This window comes from Manacus candei, unplaced genomic scaffold (assembly GCF_025592945.1).
Source record: "Manacus candei isolate 608988 ecotype Guabito, Panama unplaced genomic scaffold, ASM2559294v1 h1tg000067l, whole genome shotgun sequence".
In the NCBI taxonomy this organism is placed as follows: domain Eukaryota; kingdom Metazoa; phylum Chordata; class Aves; order Passeriformes; family Pipridae; genus Manacus; species Manacus candei.
Genome location: NW_026138115.1, coordinates 13,036,035 through 13,056,256, shown reverse-complemented (window position 1 = coordinate 13,056,256; position 20,222 = coordinate 13,036,035). Strand labels below are relative to the sequence as shown.

At 40.7% G+C, this 20,222-nt stretch overlaps 1 protein-coding gene across 5 annotated transcripts in view; it reads left to right on the top strand.

Moving 5' to 3' along the window:
* The first annotated feature begins 1 nt into the window (after window position 1).
* Window positions 2–20,222, top strand: part of PRORP (protein only RNase P catalytic subunit) — a 49,613-nt gene continuing 29,392 nt past the window's right edge. For 2 of the 5 annotated variants that reach the window (XM_051806272.1, XM_051806268.1), the window contains exons 1-4: window positions 4–105; window positions 597–1,993; window positions 3,070–3,117; window positions 8,503–8,635. In XM_051806272.1, coding sequence (XP_051662232.1) covers window positions 1,002–1,993; window positions 3,070–3,117; window positions 8,503–8,635 — 1,173 coding nt within the window. In that variant the 5' untranslated portion in view covers window positions 4–105; window positions 597–1,001. Of the gene's footprint in view, window positions 106–139; window positions 274–300; window positions 500–596; window positions 1,994–3,069; window positions 3,118–8,502; window positions 8,636–20,222 lie in introns of those variants that run through there. The other 3 variants (XM_051806273.1, XM_051806269.1, XM_051806270.1) reach the window with 3 other exon arrangements.

Genomic DNA, 20,222 nt, shown 5'->3' with positions numbered 1-20,222 from the left:
GGCGCGCCGTGAGATGCGATTGGCTCCGCGCGCACGGGCGCGCGTCCCGTGCGCCGCGTGCCCCGCTCCGCCCCGCCGCGCAGCGCGCGCCTGCAGCCGAGTAAGGTGGGCCCGACCCGGGGGAGGGGGGGAAGGAAAGGGAAGGAGAAAGGGAAAGACTTCCCGTATGGAGGGCCGCGCCGCTGTGCGCACCGGGAGCTGTAGCGTTGGGCGGCGCGGACGGGCCGTGCCCCCGGGGTACCGAGTGAGCCGCAGCAGCCGCCGGACCCTCCGGTGTTTACCTTTACAGCCCAACACATTCCAGGGATTGCAGTGTAGCTACCGCCCGTGGCGGTGGTCTGCCCCTTTGGCAGCGGCGTTACCAAGGATTTGGGATTGAGGAAACCAGTGAAACGGAAGTTTGCCACAAGTTGAAAAATACGAGGGAAGCAATGTGGGAATTGCGTGCTGGGGCTGCCCGAGGGATCGGGGTTGGGATTCCTCACTTGAAATCGTCGAGGTACCTTGAGCTTCGTTGTTTGCTGGCATGCAAATGTAAATACGACAGGAAAAAAACAGAGCAGGTCATGATGTCCTGGTGTTATTTTTATTTTTAGGAAATCTTCTGTCTCAACTTGGATGAAGGCAGGAAGAAAACACCCTGTGCTTTTTGCGTAGTTGCGTCGGAGTTCCCTTTCTGTGTACAACATACACAGGACTCATCTTTGCTGTAACCAACATACAGATATTGTAAGATGCAAACCTGCAAAGCATCTTCTCTAGAAAGAAAGATCCCCTCATTTTGAATGGATGTCCTCACAGTCTAAGAGATTGATTTTTGTGAAAAAATATTTTACCAGTTTTTGTTTCCGTAAGAGACAAAAACGACTGACAGAGCAAGCATTTTGAAACAAGTTTATGCAGTTTGACAGCCCTTGGGCTTTTATGGATAAACATCCCCATACAAGCTGTACAAGTGCATCAGATACAGTGAACTAATAGTGAGATAATTTCTTCTTGTGATGGCACTCTTTTCTAAAACTAGTCACCGGGGGTTTCAGGCTTTGTTATGGAAATGTCACATGTTCTGGCCTGTTTCAAGATGCCTTGCTGCCTCTTTCAGCATCCCTACTGGAGAAAAAATTAACTATTTCAGTTTTATGACATCTTCCAGCACTGCATTACCAGTGGACCCCAAAGAAACTGGTGTCTTACCTACTGAGAAAAGGTCTGAAATTGATTGCAAAGGAGAAAAAGGATGGGATGAGGAGACTAAAGAAATACCTGAAGGAAAACACCACTTTTCTTCCTCTGTTGGAGCTGCAAAGAAATGGTCAATGAGTCCAGTTGTGTCAAGGCATAAGTTTACAAATGTACAACCTCCAGAAAAACCTTTGCAGTCTGAGGAATGGAACAGACTAAGGGAAAACTTCCAATTACCTGAAATATTTGAAGAATTGATGTTGAACAGTATGATAAGGTGCAACAGCCCCATTGATGTGGCCAAGTCCTTGCTGACCCACGTGGCAAAGCGTAATGGTGACATTGCATACAGTGTGTTGGTCAAATACCTGACACTGTGTGTCCAGCAGGGACAGGTCTCAGAAATCCGTGATGTGTATGATATAATGAAAGCCAGATTTAAGATTTTAGAAATTGGGGCTTACAACCTTTTTATCAAGGGGCTGAGTAATTCGGATCAGTGGAGAATGGCCATGACTCTTTTGGAAGAAGCAAAAAAGATTATGATTCCCTCACGGACAAGCTATGAATCCTGTATCAAAGCAGCCAGCTGTCACCAAGAAATGAAACTTGCTTTTGAGCTTTACCATGAAATGTTGGCCAAGGATGTGGTCCCAACTTTGGATGTCCTGCAGTCATTTTTTGATTTCAGCAAGGGTATGAAAGGTGCTGAGTTGCAAAAAGAGCTGTTTGGCATTCTCTTATATTTGAGAGAGAACCAAATATACCCTCACGAAACATTTATGCGGAGTATAAAGCTATGGTTTGAAAGGTAAATGTTTCAATAGCAAGGTGCAGTTCATGAGGGTGGGATTCACATTATCCTACAGATTAAGATCCTTTAACATCTCATTTTGGTAGTTGCTTCTCCACAAAAGACATGTTGTCATGAAAAGATGCATTTTATTTTTGTTCCCAAATTAGTGTGAAAGTGTAAAATTCTTACTGATTTCACCTTTTATTTTACCTGGTAAATGTTACTTCTTGGTACAGAAAGTAGGAAATTGCAGTGGGTCATGGCTGTCCAAAATAGCCGATTTTGTCTCTTTCTGGGGTGGTACATATAGAATATTGACAGGAATATGAGGGTTTTTCCTGTAATCTATTGGAGTGTAGAAGTAGATAGTTATTTGAAAGTTAGATAGTTTCTTTCTTTGAAAAAAAGAGACAGCAAATTCAACTTAATTAAGCGAAGGTTAAATGTATTGACTTTGTATAGAATACTAGGAGATGAATAATCTTTAAATGAGATTCTGTTTTAGCACAGTATTTAGCAGGCCACGCAGTTTGTTTTCATGAGTAGTGATGGTCAGACTGCAAACTACAATTAGTTACAATGCACATGCACAGAGGGGTTCACCTGAGTCCACTACATGTTTGTCATGAGGTTGTATGTGAGCCCATCTATGATTTCTTTTTTTAGCTGTTGGCTTCGGTTTGTGTGAGCTACAGAGCCATTTTACAAGTTAGTCTGCTGCATGAAAAATATGGCAGCAGGAATGCACTACCATTATTGGAATAGTTTATGAACGTGCAGGGCAGCAACTTAAAAGTTGTCAGTGCACCACAATTATTTGTATAGTTCCTAAAATTTGTTGACAAGATAAACTGGGGAGATTGATGGTGTTACTTCTTTGCATGTTGTTAAATGCTGGTTCTTTATATAGTAATTTCAGGCATTACTAAATTATATATGAATCTTCATATAATTTCTTTGCAGGATAGATGATTGATTGATTTTTTTATTTCTAAATGTTGACCAAAATATAATTATTCTTTATCTATAATTCAGGTGTTGTTAAATAAGAATCTAATGTTTTTATATATCTTTCCCTCTGTACGTATTAGTATACCAGGAAGGAACTGGAGAGGACACCTGACCAACATTAAAGACAGGTAAATGCAACATTTTCTTTAAAAGTGATGTGTTGTCTTGATTATTCTGTTTTGAACTCTTCGTTTTTAAATGTAAAAAAGCTTTCCTTATATACAAAAATATTTTAATCCTTGAGAATACAAACCTTTGTTGTGACATATGATTTCACAAACTCCACTTTCCAACTCATTCTTGTACATTATAAAAGACCAGGCATGCACATTTGGAATTGAATTATGCTAAGCAGAGCTAGGATAGAAAAGCACAGGGAAAAATAAGATGTGCCATTTTACTGTGTGGCTTATTTGTCTACTGTTTAGGAATTAAAGACTTTCTTTTTTGTTGGCTTTATCATACCATTGTTTAACAGGATATATAGCAGAGAAGCTTTGGTGTGTAAAGGGATATCTTCTTGAAAACTGATACTATTTGCACACTACAGTTGATTTGTACAGATGGAAGGTTTTTCCCTTCCTACCTGATTTTCAGTGAAGACGAAATGGTTCTTAGGTTTTCACAGACATAGCTTGGGTACGTGTTTCTATTACAGTGCAGTTTTCTTAATGTCTGTAAACTGCTAAATTAAATGTTATTCTATTTGAAACCTTGTTCTGTGCTTTTGTAGCAATTTGGCAGCTATAAATAAATTATAAGCATGTCTCCAATGGATTGTGGGGTTTTTAGGTGGGTTATAAAAATACTCCACGTTGCATACTCTGAAGTAAAAGCACACATAGAACCTGCAGCTCTTGAAGCCCTTGAAAGAACAGCATAACTCACTGTCCTAAGAGTTGTTTGCTATAAGCTATTATTATGTATGAATGTGTTTGGTACTGTACTCTGTTATGATAATTCACCATATTTTAGACAACCTTTTTTAGCCTTTAAGAGTTTTAAAAGTCTAAAGTCAATTGTCTTGGCTAAGAGCTGACTTGTTATCTTAGTGTCTGTAAACAGTTAAAGACTTTGATAGGTAAACTAACTTAGATCACCTCATATTTTATCACAAATTAAGAATCTGTGAACAAAGTGGTGACAAGTTGTGATACAGTAGTTATTTTGTTAGAACCGTAAGAACTCTTTTTATTTTGAAATAAAGGAGTTTGAGGTAGCCTACTTGGATAAGTATTTGAATAAAATTAAAACGATTTCAAGAAAAGTATGTGTGGTTGTGTTTAAATTAAATGACTGTTGACAGAAAAGATCCTTAGGATTTCAAATAGCCAAAAAAAGATTTCATTGGTTTTTTGTAGGTTGGTTTTTTTTTGGTCCTAATCACAAGGGCCAAAGCCCTTAATGTATCTCTCAAACTCATGTGGTGATTGTTACTAGACTCATCTCTGCAGTCAGCACAACTTATGTCTTAAAACATGAGTCTTGAGTTAAAAATTTCTGAACTATTTTTTCCTAAACTGAGTTTGACAATTTAATAGGCTTATTCATTGGTTCTTCTGATTTTGTTATATCTAAGATGCTTATATCCAGGATATTTTCTTCTTCTTCTAGCACTGAGCTTCTTGTTTCTTTGAACCATGATATTCAGAAGCTTGAAGCCCCTGCAAACAAACCTTGAAATTTTCTGACCATTTTTCTTGGAGAGTTACAAAGGCTTTGCATTTTCTACAGGTCAGCTGTACAAAGCTGCAGCTCAAGTTTTTTGAGCCTGCATTCAAACCACTGCAACATGTCTGACTTCATGCTTGGTATGTAGGTGCCATGGTACTACAAATCTATCTCAAAAAAAGTAGTCCCTCCAAAAAGTAATTAAATTGTTGATCAGCTGAAAGGACAGCTATGTATCCTGCAGAGGTGAAAGCCTTCTGTGTGGAAATTTCTTGGCATGAAATTCTTAAAATGACCAATTAGAAGTTACAGAAATTGCAAAGTGATTTTAAACGTCTGATTGCAAAAAAGCAACCATAGATTAAGGGTCCAGTCTTACAAGATACTGGAGTGTTTGTTGTGCCTGTTTTGCCTCTGCTCTCCCTGGTAATTCACCAGAGAATTCACAAAAAGAAACTGGTTTCAGGAGCTTTGGTTGTTTATAGATGCTTGGGTGAATTGACTTGTTTTTTTCAAGTAAGTTGAAAGTGGTAGTTGCAGAAGGATCCACATTAACTATGAGACAGATCTTTAAACTGTAGGCTTAATCTTGATAATATTGTTTCATAACAGTTCATTAGGCCTTTCTTCTCTGTTGCCCACCCGAAGTTACTTAGTGCAATTAGATGTGTTTAATGGTAACTTTACAGCTATATGAGCACCCAGTCTCATTGCTTACATTAATGTGAAGGCTAAGCCTGCAGTGACCACAGTGGCTTGAGCAATTGGAGCGTACTGTTTGTATGCAGCAGTAAATGTCCATTGCTGGGTTTCCATATAACTTTTTTTGATTCAGTAAATGTACTATCAGCATTGCAATTAATGCAGTCTTGGGTTATGACGTGCATTAATGTATACTAAACATCAGTTGTTGGGAGAATTTAACATTTCTGATTGCAGTGGTTTTAGAAAATTGCAATGACGTAGCTTTGACACCTCTGTGGAGAGAAGGGGAGAATAACTTGTTCCACTTTAACATTTAAAGCTGAATTCCTCGGTTCTAAAGTTGTGCTTGAGAAAATAAGATAATTGGATGGATTTAGAGAAGAATGGTTACTCCTTCAGTTCAAACCAGCTGGGTGAATACAGGCTTCCAAACAGACCATGACAGAAAAGAAAAACGTGAAACAGCAACATATCCTGCATGTAAGGGAAGCTCAAGTGGGAGCAAGCAGTAAAAAAACCATTGTTCTTCAGCCAGGAAGAACCAAAGACCCATTCAGACTTAAGTGTCATTTTACTGCCCATTGGAGAAACTGCTGGTTTCTTCTTGTTTTCTTGGTAGCGTGGCTGGAGTGTCCAGTCTGGTGATGAAGTTGCAAGCTGGATCTCATGTCTAATATTCTTGACAGAAGTGCTTGAGAACAGACCGGAATGGCTGTGAATTTCCTTAGTGTCTGTTAATGTCCTGTCTGACCATTTCTTTCTCCTTTTTCATGTAGTTATTAAAGAGTTAAGCTTGGAAAAATTTCCAGGCTTAACCCACTATTAGAGGTGCAAGTCAAGAAGTGTACCTGTGAAGTCTGTGTATACTTGTAGGTCATTGGTGTGTCTTTAGAAAGTGTATCTGCAAAACTTTCAGCGAAGTTTTTTAGGAACAAAAAAGGTTGATGTCATTCACAGTTCAAGCACAGGTTGCATTGCCGTAGTCCTGCACTGTTACACTACCTTTCAGGCTGACTTCGTGGTGGGCCCCGAGGTTCGTGGTAGTGATGCATGGCCCAGGTCATTTGTGACCTGGATATGGAGTGTTGCATTGTGTTGATTATGTATTTAGTTTGTAGGGACTAATGGGAGAGATAACCAGGAAATAAAAAAATGAACAAATGGGACATGGAGGCAATGACAGTTCTGGTTTGATTTCCTTCCGACTATGTGTTAGGTCGGAGGTTATGGTTGTGGGACATGAAACAACAGAAAAGACTAGATGAAAAAATATATTTATTCTTTCTCTCAGTATATAGTTCTGGAGAATCATACAAAAATCCAGAGGTGGCCATGCAAGTTAGATCTATCTTGTTTTCCCTCTAGGAATTATGTTTGTTCTGTGCTAACAGGCTGGAGGAACAAAAACCCAGCTTAGAGCATTTGTCATGGTTCTCGTGGTTGTGGCTTGTTTCGGTGGCCTTTCCCAGTGCTGGGGAGTTTTTGCAGCACTGGGTTGGTTAGGCAAAAAGTTTTGCCTCTTGACTGGCATATATCTGCATGTTCTCTCTAGTGCTACCTCACTCATGCTGTTCTGGAATATTTTTCAGGACCTGCTGCAACATGCCAGCACTCTTCTTAAGAAATCTAAAGAATTTGAGGTCTCTTCTTTTCACATCCTCTGTTGTTCTATTCTGTAATCTTTTCTTTTCTGGTGGATTTTCAGTGTCTTCAATCTTTTAGTATTAAAAACCATGCATGGACAAATCAGTGGAGAGTTCTTGCATGTGTCAGAGACAAAATAAGGTATGATTTGGAATTTGCAGAACTACAGTTGTTACCATAGCTGCTGACCCTGCAACGGAGAAACTAAGAATACTGAGAAGTGGACAGTGTGAATCATAAAGGAAAGTGTCCCAGTGCTACCTGCAGTCATAAAATCCCTGACACAGTTGTGCATGTTTTGGCTCTGGGAAATAAACACTAAGTGGTGGCATTAGTTGACTATAGCTGCAGAACTTTCTCATCTGCAGCAGTCTGCACTTCTGCATCCATGATAATACCTATTAGCCTGTGCTGCAGAGCAGGAATGGAAATTTTTTAGCAATAAAGAAACAAGTAGTGATTAGTTGTCAGGAGATAGCAATGTAAAGCTGCTTTCTGTTTAGGTGGAGTCAACCAGATATTGGAAGATCTGTGGTGGAACTGGGCATCATACAGATGTGCAGTGCCAGTGTGACTTAGTATTGCTGAGGGCTTTCAAAGCAAACAGTATTTCTGTTTTAGTCACATTCTCCTCTCAGTCAGTTCACTCTGACCACCTTGGAGAGAGCTGGGAAACATTCTTAGCCTAGAATTAAGGGGAAGTCTGATGGCAAATGACAAGTGATGCAAATAAGTCAATCTTGCTCATTGTTTGCTTTTCCAAACATACAACAAATTTATGTTACCTTTTCCTTCTTTCCTTTTTTTTTTTTCCGTTCTTTTGAGCAGGGTTATTCCTACATCTGTGGAGGTTTGGTTATTCTAAACCTGGATAAACAAGGCACGTATAGCTTAGCTTTTTTTGGTAGGAGTAGTCACTGGCACAACAGTGGAGCATTTCACAGGTGCATTTTTGTGTTGTAACACTTTGGAATGGATTTATAGCTAGACCAAGGCTCTGTGGCATGCCTGCCAGCTTCAGCTAGCATATATACAGCTGCTTCATATGTTCTGGTGAGGCCAGTGCAACAGCATCACCTTCCCACATTGAGATCAGGGATGTGTGTATTCACAATAACTTTCCTATCTAGTAGGGAAACTTCCAAATGTTAGGGGTGTGGGAATTTGTGGTAATGCTGAGAATTGAACTCTGATCTTTCAAGACCTAAATAAATGCTGATGTGCAGAGTTTTAGTCCTAAGTCTTCAAACATCTCTAGAGCTAAATCTTTGATCCTGATGCCACTAAATCACATAAAAATATTTTTAGTGACTTTAACAGGTTTTGGATGCATCACAGAAAGAGTACAACTAATTTTCTGATGATTTTACCCTGTTAGGGTTCTTGTAAAGAATTGTGCTCATCAATAGACATTTGGTAAGTCGGTAATATTTAAGGTATTTCTTATTTAAACACCTTTTTCCTTTTATTTTCTTGTGTTATTGTTATTTCAGTGGACAGTGCCCAGTTTGCAACCATCAGTTGGAGGATAGCAACCTCACCGAAGAGGAGTATAATAATCTCAGTGAAAGAATAATAAGGGACGTGATACATGGAACTGACACTTTTAGAAAGACAAGCCCACAGGTAGGTCTTGCACCCAGTCAGGTTCATTGGCTAGGAGGGTGTCATGGTTTGAGAGCCCCAAAATCCAATTCCCTAGTCCAAGCCCCCCTCCCACATCTCAACCCAGTGTGAGATGGGTTTTCCAGACACCGCATGAGACTCAAAATGGGGGGAAGGGATTATATATTACAATGACTGTACAAAATAAATACTACAATACATTATATGCAATCTTAACTATCTCTACCATGACATAAAAGTATTTACAATGGATCAAATCTCTTCTCTCTAAATAAAAGTCCGGGAGGGAAGAAGGAAAAGATCCTTTCCACTCTCAGAGCAGCAGTGTCTTCAGGGCAGCAGTCTATCTCTCTCTCTCTCTTCCATGCAGCAGCTGTAGCTGGATCTCTGCCAGTACACACGAGGGGGTGTATCCAAGCCCTCGTGGCCCTTCGTCTCCAAGTGAGGGTCTTCTCTTCCGTAGGCTGTGTTCACCGGGACAAAGGCCACTTCACTACGGTCATATCACGAAGCACAGGGGTCTTCGTGACGGTCCCTATCTTCAGGGGATTCAATCCCCTTTGCAGAGCTCCGTGCTCTGACTCAAAGCAGCAGGGGGGCGAAGGCCCTCCTCTGCGTTCCTTTGGCCGTCCTGGTCCAGCTTCCAGGATGCCTGAGCTTTTCAGCTCCTCTCTGCAGTGCTGCTGCACTTCACCCCTCCCTTTTAGGAGGGGTCTCCAAGGAGTTTGGGGGGTTTTGGTTCAGTTCTTACTCCAAAACTCTGTCTCTGTAGAGCTTAGTTCTGCTCTCTCTGCTACTGTCTCTCTTTCTGTTGAACAACTCTTTGTCTTCCTTGGCTGCATGCTGTTGCTGTTCCTTATCTCTTCTGGCTCTCTGCCACCATTTCTCCATCCAGTGTTGTTTTTACTGCCGCTTCTGCTGCTCACAGTGGAGAAAAAAAACTTCCAGCTTCTCAGTCACAGACCTCAGTCCAGTTTAACACTGTTTCCGAGTTTCTATGACTCCAGCCGGGGGCTGGGGGGGAGGCCAGAGCCCCCCAGGGGGCTCCTGCCCCTTCTCCTCGTGACTCTATAACATAACCACCTCTCCAACAACAACTACAACTACCTTCTCTTTTGGTCTGCTTGTGATATGTTTTTATTTTGCAGAAGCGCTCATTGGCTCAAATCCCCAAGGGTCACCACCCCCTGAGGATTTACCATTTTATAACTTCAGGGGGGAAAACTGTTTCCCCCCACCACAGAGGGTAATATGCAGTTAATGTTCAAGCACTTAACACCACAAATTCTTTGCTTTAAAACATTAATAGGCCATTAGATACTGAAGTATCCTATGTGTCTGTTTCAGTTGGGTTTATAAAATGGGTCTAAATCTCAGCATCTTTCATACTGTCTTTGTTCTTACATTTACAGCCAGCTACTAATGGATACTGAAATAACTAAAATGTGGGAGTTTTATACATTACAAAATTAAAAAGGTGTGGAAATCTTTTAATCCCCAGAGAGCTAAATTTTAAATATGGAATAAAACCCTGTAAATACCCTAGAACAAAACAAAATATCTGGTATTTTCAGCTTGCAAAAGAAGTAAAAGAATGGTTATCATTTTGTTCAGTCACCTTTCACAACCCACCAAACAATCAACTACTCATCGATTTTAAAGATACACTTTCATATTTTTAATTACAGTATATATTAGGAGTATCAAGCTTTTCAAAGGTCATGGTAAACATATGAGAGGGTGTAATTCCCAGACACTATAGTATATTGCAGTTCTATGACTTCAGTAAAGCCTTTGACACTGTCTCCCATGGCATTCTCCTGGAGAAGCTGGCAGCCCATGGCTTGGGCGGGTACAGTCCTCACTGGGTAAAAACCTGGCTGAACGGCCGGGCCCAGAGTGTGGTGGTGAATGGAGCCACATCCAGCTGGCAGCCGGTCATTAGTGGGGTTTCCCAGAGCTCAGTATTGGGGCCAGTCCTGTTTAATACCTCTGTTGATAATCTGGATATGAGAGGATCAAGTGCACCCACAGTAAGTTCATAGACTACACCAAACTGGGCAGGAGTGTGGATCTGCTGGAGGGCAGGAAGGCTCTGCAGTGAGATCTAAACAGGCTGGATCCATGGGCTGAGGCCAACTGTATGAGGTTCAACAAGGCAAAGTGCTGGGTCCTGCCCTTGGGTCACAACAACCCCAGGCAGCGCTACAGTCTTGGGGAAGAGCAGCTGGAAAGCTGCCTGGTGTAAAAGGACCTGGGAGTGCTGGTCAACAGCTGGCTGAATGTGAGCCAGCAGTGTGCCCAGGGGGCCAAGAAGGCCAATGGCATTGTATCAAAAATAGTGTGGGCAGCAGGACTAGCAAAGTAGTTGTCTCACTGTAGTCAGCACTGGTGAGGCTGCATCTCAAATTCTGTGTCCAGTTCTGGGACCTGACTTCAAGAAAGGCATTGTGTGTCCAGAGAAGAGCAGTGAAGCTGATGAAGGGTCTGGAGCACAGGTCCTGTGAGGAGTGGCTGAGGGAGCTGGGGTGGTTTAGCCTGGAGAAAAGGAGGCTCAGGGGAGACCTTATCACTCTCTACAACTACCTGAAGGGAAGTTGTAGCCAGATGGGGATCAGTCTGTTCTCCCAGGCAATCTGTTCTCCCAGTGACAGGAGAAAAGGACATAAAATCAAGCTGTACCAGGGGAAGTTTAGGTTGGAGATCAGGAAGAATTTTTTCACTGAAAGGGTGATTAAGATTAAACAGACTTCCCAGGGAGGTGGGGGAGTCACCATCTCTGGAGGTGTTCAGGAAACGACTGGACGAGGCACTTGGTGCTGTGGTCCTGTTAACAAGGTGATGATCGGTCTCAGGTTGGACTCAATAGTCTTGGAGGTCTTTTCCAACCTTAATGATTCTGTGATTCTATTTCTGACTCTGTGGAGATAACTGATGCGGCAGTAGCAATACTGAATGAAGGTGAGCCCCACTAGATGGAGCCCACACCACATCTTAGAGTGGGTTTGCTTTACCTCTGTCAGTATTGATGAAGGCTTGTTGCAGCTGGCACCCCGGTTTTTCACCGGCTCTGAAAATATGGACTATTTAATTCTTCAGGCTTTCTGCGGGCACAGAAAGAGTTGCACATGTGTAACAGTTACAGAAACTTGAAGCAGTTAGTGTTGGGGTGTTTGCAGTACATGCAGCCTATTGTGCAGACATCTAATTTTCACACAGATTTTCTCTTCAGTTCAGAACTTTTTATCTGATCTAGCTGTGAATCGTACATGAGAATAAAATTACCCTTAAAAATGTAGCAGTAATTTTGAGTATTTAATGGATACTGATGTTCTGTAATTTCATAAGATAAACAAAAGGCTGTGTTTTATTGCATGCTGTATGGCTTGGAAATTTCAAGTGTGTCTAGTACACAGGACTAGATTAGCAGTGACAGTTGAAGGCAGGGAGATTTAGGGAAGGAGTTCTGGGTAACAGGACCTTCACATTCAAGCTGAACAGTAGCAGAAATTATATTCCCCCTGTGTAAGAAACTGATTGATGAAATAAATGCAGTCTAATGAAACAAATACACTATATTAAGTTTTGATGCTGGTGGATTCTGTTAGTGTGTGTGATAGCTGAAATTCCATCATTTACCATTCTGGGGCCACCCACTTGCTGCTTCAGGTTGATTTTGTTCTAGTTCTGTATCAGCAGGCAGTCACTGGTGGAGTGAATGGAGATGAACTTTTTGTGTTTACTGTTGCTTAAAGTCTGCTTCCTCAGTGAATTTTGAGCATGGATGTGGGAGTAGTGGTGAAATGGTGTCATAATGTATCAGATATTTCCAGAAATAAATTTGGGACTTTCTAGTTGCCTTTGTGCTGTGAAAGCAGACATGTGGTCATGAAAATATGCTGCCCATTTTAGGTCTGCCAGACTGTGTGACTTCTGCAGCCAGGGTTCAGCCAGGGTTTTCCAGAGAGGAAGTTAGGTGATGAGGATGAAAATAGGATGTAAGCAAGTATATCTGAAGGGGGTGTGTGTCCATTCTCCAGTCAGTTACTTTTTTGTAGTAACCACAATTCAAATAGAAAACATTTTAGCTTTGTATTCCTTCTTTTATCCTAACTAGTTTTCTTTAGTACATTTGTGCTTCTTGCAATGAAGTGATTAATCAAGGAAACACTTTAAGTTGTGAGCTCTGAACTTTTTTTTTCCAACAATATTTCAAATTGAATATGTAATACATTTGGAATATCTTTTTTCTTCAGTGAAGAATAGTCTTTTGTCTTACTTTTGCAACAGTGTTGTTGCTTTATTTGATTTTATTTCTCTCACTAAATGTGGTCAGAGTAGAAAATTAGGGGCAAAGACTTGGTTTGTTGAGAATCCCCGAAAAGTAATCTGTTGTGGGTGATTAAAAAAATAAATCATTTTTGTAATTAGTTTTAGGAAAGAAAATCAAACAATGTAGGTTTGTACATCAGAATGGTAGTGAACACTGTTTACAAGTATGTTGAAAAGGTGGCTTGCATGAACTATAAAACTGATTATTTGTTACACATTAAAAGTAGACATTGATTCAGATCCATATGCACAGCTGTTTAAAGGTCTATTAGGATGTCACACGATGATCTAAAATATACCGAGCTGCAGCCTTGCAAGCTGCCATAGGGAGAAAACAGTTGGAATAAGATTGTCACCTTTCGTACCGAATTTCTGCGTGATGTTCGCAGTCAGATGACTGTTGACTCTGGCTGTATTTGATTGGGAGCTATGCCATTGAGCCTGAGAGGATATAATTGGTCTACTGGGAGGCAGAATCAACTTTTACTGTGATGACTTTCATGTCACAACCACTCCTGGATATTTCTCTCAAATACACAAATGCTGTAATTTGCCTTTTGAGGCTCCTTCATACATCTGATAAGCCTGAAAGGATGGTCGTGCAGTGGGAAGGAAGCACATTAGAAATGTGTATGTGCTGTCAAGAAGGCAGGAGAAGATGGGTTTGTGGTCATGTAAATTCCCTCACTAGATCTGGACTAAGTGTGTGAAGGGGTTTTACATATTCCTCTAGAACATAAGGGACTGGATGGGAAGGAGGAAGTAACTCGTTCATCTCTGTTCTTTTTTCAAACGAATGAGGCAGTGCTGTTTCCAAGGAGCCTTGAAGATAAAGCTCTAACTCTTGCTTTTTAGACTGATACCTTTTCCTTTCTATAATGCTTTGGTTCTCCTTCCAACTCCATGATTTGCACCAAAACCCCAAAGCAGGCTTTGGGTGCATGTCAGTCTTGTTCTGAATGAAGTAGTTTATTACTTCCAAACCCCTTCTGTACTCCAGCATCTAAGAAGCCTCTGTCTGACACAGTCTGCTCTAATGTGGCAGTACCTTCACTCCCAACTTCCAATGTGGTCTTCTCGTTCTTTTACGTGCTTTGTTGACTGTCAACTTGTGGACAAAGTCAGCTAAATTGTCTGCACTTGAGCTGTTTGCAAGGTGAGTGTAGTGGGTTTGTAACCCTCCCTGGGAGGGAAACGGAACTAGGATAGGTCACCTGATGTATATTTTACCAATAAGGAATTCCATACCATCTTATGTCAGCTCAGATGTAAAGATATGTTATCACAGAGTCGTGATTATTGGCTCCCCCTTGGCCAGCTGCAGGAAGTCCCTCCTGTAGCCAGCCGTCGTTGGCTTCACTGGGGAGGAAACTTCTAGCAGCTTCTAACCAAAGCCACCCTATGTAGCACCCCCCCCACTACCAAAAAACTTGGCTACCTCAATGCACGACATTGAGCTACTCTTAACTGCTCTGAGATGCCTGGGTTATTATGGCTGTCCATCTTGCACCTGGATGTCAAGGCTTTTTTGCCTGAGCTAAGGGAGAAAGGGAAGTTAGGCCTTCTGTGTCTCCCGAGAAGATCAGGGCCTATGAGGAGAAAACCCCTCCAAGCAAACAGCTGATACTATGTGCACAGTATGTTCCACAGCCCAGGATATGCGTGCCGTTTACCTCCCCTACTTCTATTCCTGTGTATGTTAGCTCCTCCTTGTCACTGCCGGGAAGCAAAGAATTTTTAAAGGGGAAGAATTGTGGAAGGAAGGAGAAGGCCAGGTTGACTTTCTCCAGTGGGTACATGTGCCACCTTCCCTCTCAAGTTTGTACCATATTGCAGCAAAGGGATCAGATTCACAGTGTTTGTCCTCTACAGTAGGAGTGCAAAAATTTGACATGTTGCTGAATACTGTAAAGTCCCTTTTCCCTGGGATGAGGGAAAAGAACAATTCCTGTAGTTTCTTCTCAGATGGGAATGATTGTCAGTTCTGTGGCAGGGTGGGTCACTTTGCTAGAGCTTGGATAGAATGCCAGCACTTGGATTGAGAGCTAGCTTCTGCAAGGACCGTGCTGGCAGAATGAAAATCCTGCTGCTGCCAGCATGGTTTGAAAGCTTTCTGTTAGTTCTGGAGAGGGATAGAGGGATGGTGAGCTGTAGTCATGCCTAGGATTAGGACTAAGCAACAAGACAGTAGAGATTTCTGAGCTTGCTTTTTTTTTTTCTTTTTCTTTTTTCCCTCCCTTTCCAAGACCCAAGAGTAGGAGGAATGCTGAGGTTGTGTTACATGAGAAAGTTATGAGTAATTTTTGGATGGGTATGATTTACTTTTAGTAGTCTGTGTTTTCAGGATGGCAAGGATGAAAGAACCTCTTATTTTTGAATCTAGAAATCCTGAAAGTGTGGTGTTTGGAGATTAGTGTTTTAAACAGCAGGTGCTTGAGGACTTGAGCTCAATTTATTAGGATTGAGTGAGAGCTATTGCTGGTGGAGTTAAAGGTCTTATTGTAGCCTTTTGGTACTTGTTGGTGTTGGGCTTAGGGTAAGAGTTGCTAATTGGGAGTTAAAATACTTGAAGCACTCACTTAATAGGGTTGTGGCCCGGCCAGAGCTTTAAATTAGAGGTGACATCAGTAAGAACAAATGTGTTGCCTAGTCTGCAACAACAGTGATCAAAAAGCTTTCTTACAGTTGTTGTTTGATTATGGGATGGCTAGTGCTGGACAGTTTAATTCTACAGGTTTTGCAGAATAGCAAGTTATGCCATTCTTAAACCTTGGTGAAATTCTTCAATTTTTTCTATTTCTATTTTTTCTTTTACATTCCAGCTAATGCAAGGAAGATACTAATCTGAGAAAAATCACTTCATCAGCAAACTATGTTTGCATTTAGCTTAGCAAGATCTCCAGATGATATATAGTTAAAACAAGTTAAGATTAGCAACTATATTTTAACCAAGTAACTGCTCCTAAAGAAATAAGATTAGAACCAGACTTTTCTTAATTAATTGCACTAACTGGAATATGTATCAGGTTAGGAGAATTTCCAAATACAGAAGTGACACAAGAAGTAGCTTAAAAACACTGTGGAGGACAATAAAACAGGTTTAGATAGAGGGTTGGAAGTAAGGAACATTCTTATGTTGCAAGGTAGCCTAATGATCTGAAAAAAATCCCAACTCATTCCTTGCTATACAAATCATGAAAAAGAGGACCACTCCTTTTCCAACCTAAATTCTTTTATGATTCTATGATTCCATTCCACTGTCTTTCTGTAATGCTCATTACATTGCATTTAAGCATTCAAGTCAATCTTTTCATCATTTAGCCTTCTGTTAGGTGGTTTGCCCTAAGAGGAGAAGGTTCCAAAGCAGTGGTTTTAATTTTGAAAGCACTGTGAATTCAAAATGTTTCTGCCTTTGAAAAGTTTTTTTGGTCTGTTTTCAAAGCAAGCTTGGTATGGTCCATTTCTTTATTCTTGTACTTATGATGGCAGTCTTGCAAAGATGGGGACATTTTCCACTGAGGACAGCAGCACAAACTGTCCCACCCTCCATGTTTAGAGTGCTCAGGAGGGACTTTTCAGAAGTGTGCTACCTGGATTGCTGAGGTCCAGGCTGTGCATTGACCCTGTTACTGACCCTCTGCTGTCTGAGGTAGACAGCTGGGAACAAGTCCTGCAACACTGCCTGCTGTTGACTGAGGGCTGTGAACAGGCAGCACAGTGCACATCTCAGCGAGGTTGTCAGCGTGCCTGCAAGTACCTTCCTGTTTGTGACCGTAACTCTGAAAGCTACAGCTGCAGGAGTTGGTGACTCTGGGATTATTTGTAGACTCTAGAGAAGTATATAACAGAGGGAAAACAAATTGTGTGCAATCCCGAGTACATAATGATACCATACACAATACTGAGAAAAGTCTTCCTGCTTGTAAAGGTTCGAAGGGGATTTCCAAGCTTTGAAACTGTAGGGGAAATAATCAAACCCTTCAGGCATAGCAACAAACAGATTTAAGAGTGCTCCAGCAAGACGCAGTAAAAAAAAGAACTGGCTGGATTTCAGTTTGACAGCTGAATTTTATTTCTCACACTTAATGCACATTCCTGTGTTTTTCTTCTGATACCGAGAAACATTGCTGAAAACAAAGCAACCCGACATCAGTTTGTATTTTATGAAACTGTTAAAAAGGGAATGTTTTCACTTCTCTAAAAGCTGCTCTTACAGTGTTGGAAGGCACCCTGTTTGATAGTAGGGGTAGTTACATTATAATTAAGTGCAGTACAATATTATGTTAATTAAAATTTGCTCTTTCCTTGCACATGTCATTTAACATGGAGAAGGGAAGCACTACTTCTTCTGTTGTACAAAGCTTAAACTATTGTGAATGCTTCTGGAAAAAAAGTATGTTGAACATTGTAGTTTTTCATTTTTTAATTTAACTAGTGTCTCTCCACCACTGAGCAAAAACTTTATTTAGAAGAAGCGACAAACAGCCTTTTGACTTTAATAGGTTTTAGTAAGTTTCTTTTAATTCTTCTGTTTAAACTCCATGCACTGGCAGGAGCATAATAGCCTTCCTTGTATTTAGAAGTCCTCTGTGGCTTTGCTTATATATCTCCTTTGTATATTAGATTACTTTAGGTGTTGGCATTTGGATCAGTAGATATTTTGGATTGTTCAAGAATTTAACCAGTGCCAAGATTTTTATTTCTAGTTGTCAACATATTTCCTATTTAGACTTGAGAAAAATATTCAAGTGATGTAACCTTTCTGTGTTCTGAAATGTATCATACACTGAGATCTGTTATAGACATTAGAATTATTTCATAATACTCATTTGGATTAGTCTCATTGCTTTTACCAAAGGACATGCTTGTTTAGCTGTGTTTTCTTTGTTTTGAAAGACATGATAAACATGTTATGTTTAACATAGTATCTGTAAATGCTAATATTTAATTCCTTGAGTTCCTTGTTTTTGTTGTGCTTTTGAAGCTTGGGGTCTATGTGTGCACTGGTATTGGAAGAAAACCATATATTTCTATTTATAAATGTATTTACATGAGTTGAAATAGTATTGTCTTACAAAAGAGTCCTATTTTCATATTTATTACTACTGCTATTTCAAATATTATTGGCTGTGTAAGCCAGACTTTTGAGGTCCAAAGGCACACTTACTTAAAAAAAATTTTTAAATTAATGGTTTAAAATAGCAAGACTAGTCTTTTTTCTTTCTTTCTTTTTCAAACAGTAATTCCTATAGGTCAATTTTTTAAAACCAACCTATTTTGCTTTGCTCCAATATTTTAGGCTGAGAGATAAATTTCATAAAATGTTGTTATTTAGCATAGGCAGGGAAAACAGTCTATGGGAAAAGGTAATCCCAGTAGTCTCACCTGCTAACAATGTCATTCCATGTACTGGCTGCATTTTTATGCCAGGACAATCCTCTTGTTGTGACCTGAACAGGGGGACTGGTGCAGGCTAAAAACTGTTACGTGGGCTCAGTTCATCCACTTGAGTCTTTCTCCTTGTGCTAACAATGTGTGTGCATAGGTAGGTGAAGGAACAAGGACAGGAATGAATGGCTGAGGGAAGGGAGAAGATAGAAACACCTTTTTCTGTGATAACACCAGTACATACCAGTATAAAATGATGGTGAAATAGTGCATGAGTCATTCAACTGATGTGGAATACCAAAAAAATGTGACTCTTTGTGCTTTTGCCAAGATGTGAATGCACCTACCCACTAGTGATTAAACAAAAAATTATTTTGAAACTCTTAAATTCTTTACGTCAATATAAATTCCATCATGGGTTTGTTATGGCTTTTACTTTCAAATTGATTTAATCACTGTGGTGTCCATTTGCAAAGGAAAGAGTGTTTTTAGTAGAAGGTGAAGTGAATCATTTTTAAAGGTTGCATAGTGGGCATTCCCCTATTTTCTCAGTAAGGCAATAAATGAAATCAGGTGAGTTTTTTAAAATTCCCTTTTCTTTTGTGCATGGTGTGGAACAGGATATCCCTGGAGCCACCTGTGAGCCTGTGCTGTGCTGTGTCTGTTGCTGCTGTGGGAAGGAGTGTTCATGCAATGCACAGGCTGCTGGGGGAAGTCCTGCAGTGAGGTAACAGCCTTGCTGTATTGCACTACTTTTCTGCGGCTCCTGAGAGATAAGAAGGTCATGTCAATAAGCCATGTGAAATGTGTTTTTGAAGTTTTGTCCTTTCAGTTTGAGTCATGTTTCCGAGGCTGGGAAAATGGACTTTTCTTTGGAAATTTTGTGAGATGACCCCGGTCAGAACAAGTTAGAAATCAGTGTAAGGTTTGTTGTGTTTGTCTTGGTGCTCTTACCTGGAGAGAGAGAGAAATGTGTTTTGCTGCTTGTTGGCTTATTGAAGGGATTCATCAGAAGTGCCCTTTGTCTTGTTGAGCAGAACGTTACCTTGTAAATTCTCCAGTGGCACATGCAGGGCTGTGTGTAGATCACACCTTGCATTCTCCTTTTGGAATCACAGAATACACTCAGTTGGAAGGGACTCACAAGGATCATCAAGTACAACTCCTGCACATGGCCATCCCCAAGAGTCACATCATGTGCTTAAGAGTATTGCCCAAACACTTCTCAACCTCTGCCAGGCTTGGAGCTGTGACCACTTCCCTGGGGAACCTATTCCAGTGCCCAAGCACCCTGGAAGGGGAAACCTGTGCAAATAACTTGCTTCTTTTTGCCTAAACCAACTTTCACATCATCATTGTACTGCATTGATGGTCATCATGTCTGGCTTCTCTTGATCAGCTGTACCCTAACTGCAGCTGTGCTTTACTTCATTTACTTCTTAAAAAGAAAGTGTTCAGTTTCTTTGAACAGTTAGCTGTTGAGGGAGATATCTTTAGAGAACTGTGAATGAAACATCTCTTTATTATTGTGGCTGAAGTAAGATCTGCATAAAATCCAGACAATTCCCAATCTTTGAAAGATCAGCATCCTTTGAATTGTCTATTTTCTCTCTTCATGGTGAGTTGATCTTGGTTGGACACCAAGTGCCCACTAAGCTATTCTATCACTCCTCTCCTTGACAGGGCAGTAGAGGGAGAAAGTGAGATGAAAAAAACCTCAAGCATCAGGATAAAGACAGTTTATTAAAGCAAAAGCAAAGCCCACACGCAGAAGCAAAGAAAACCAAAAGATTTATTCTCTACTTCCCATTAAGATGTGATGTTCAGCCACTTCCTGTTACGTAGGGCCTCACTATTCATAGCAGTT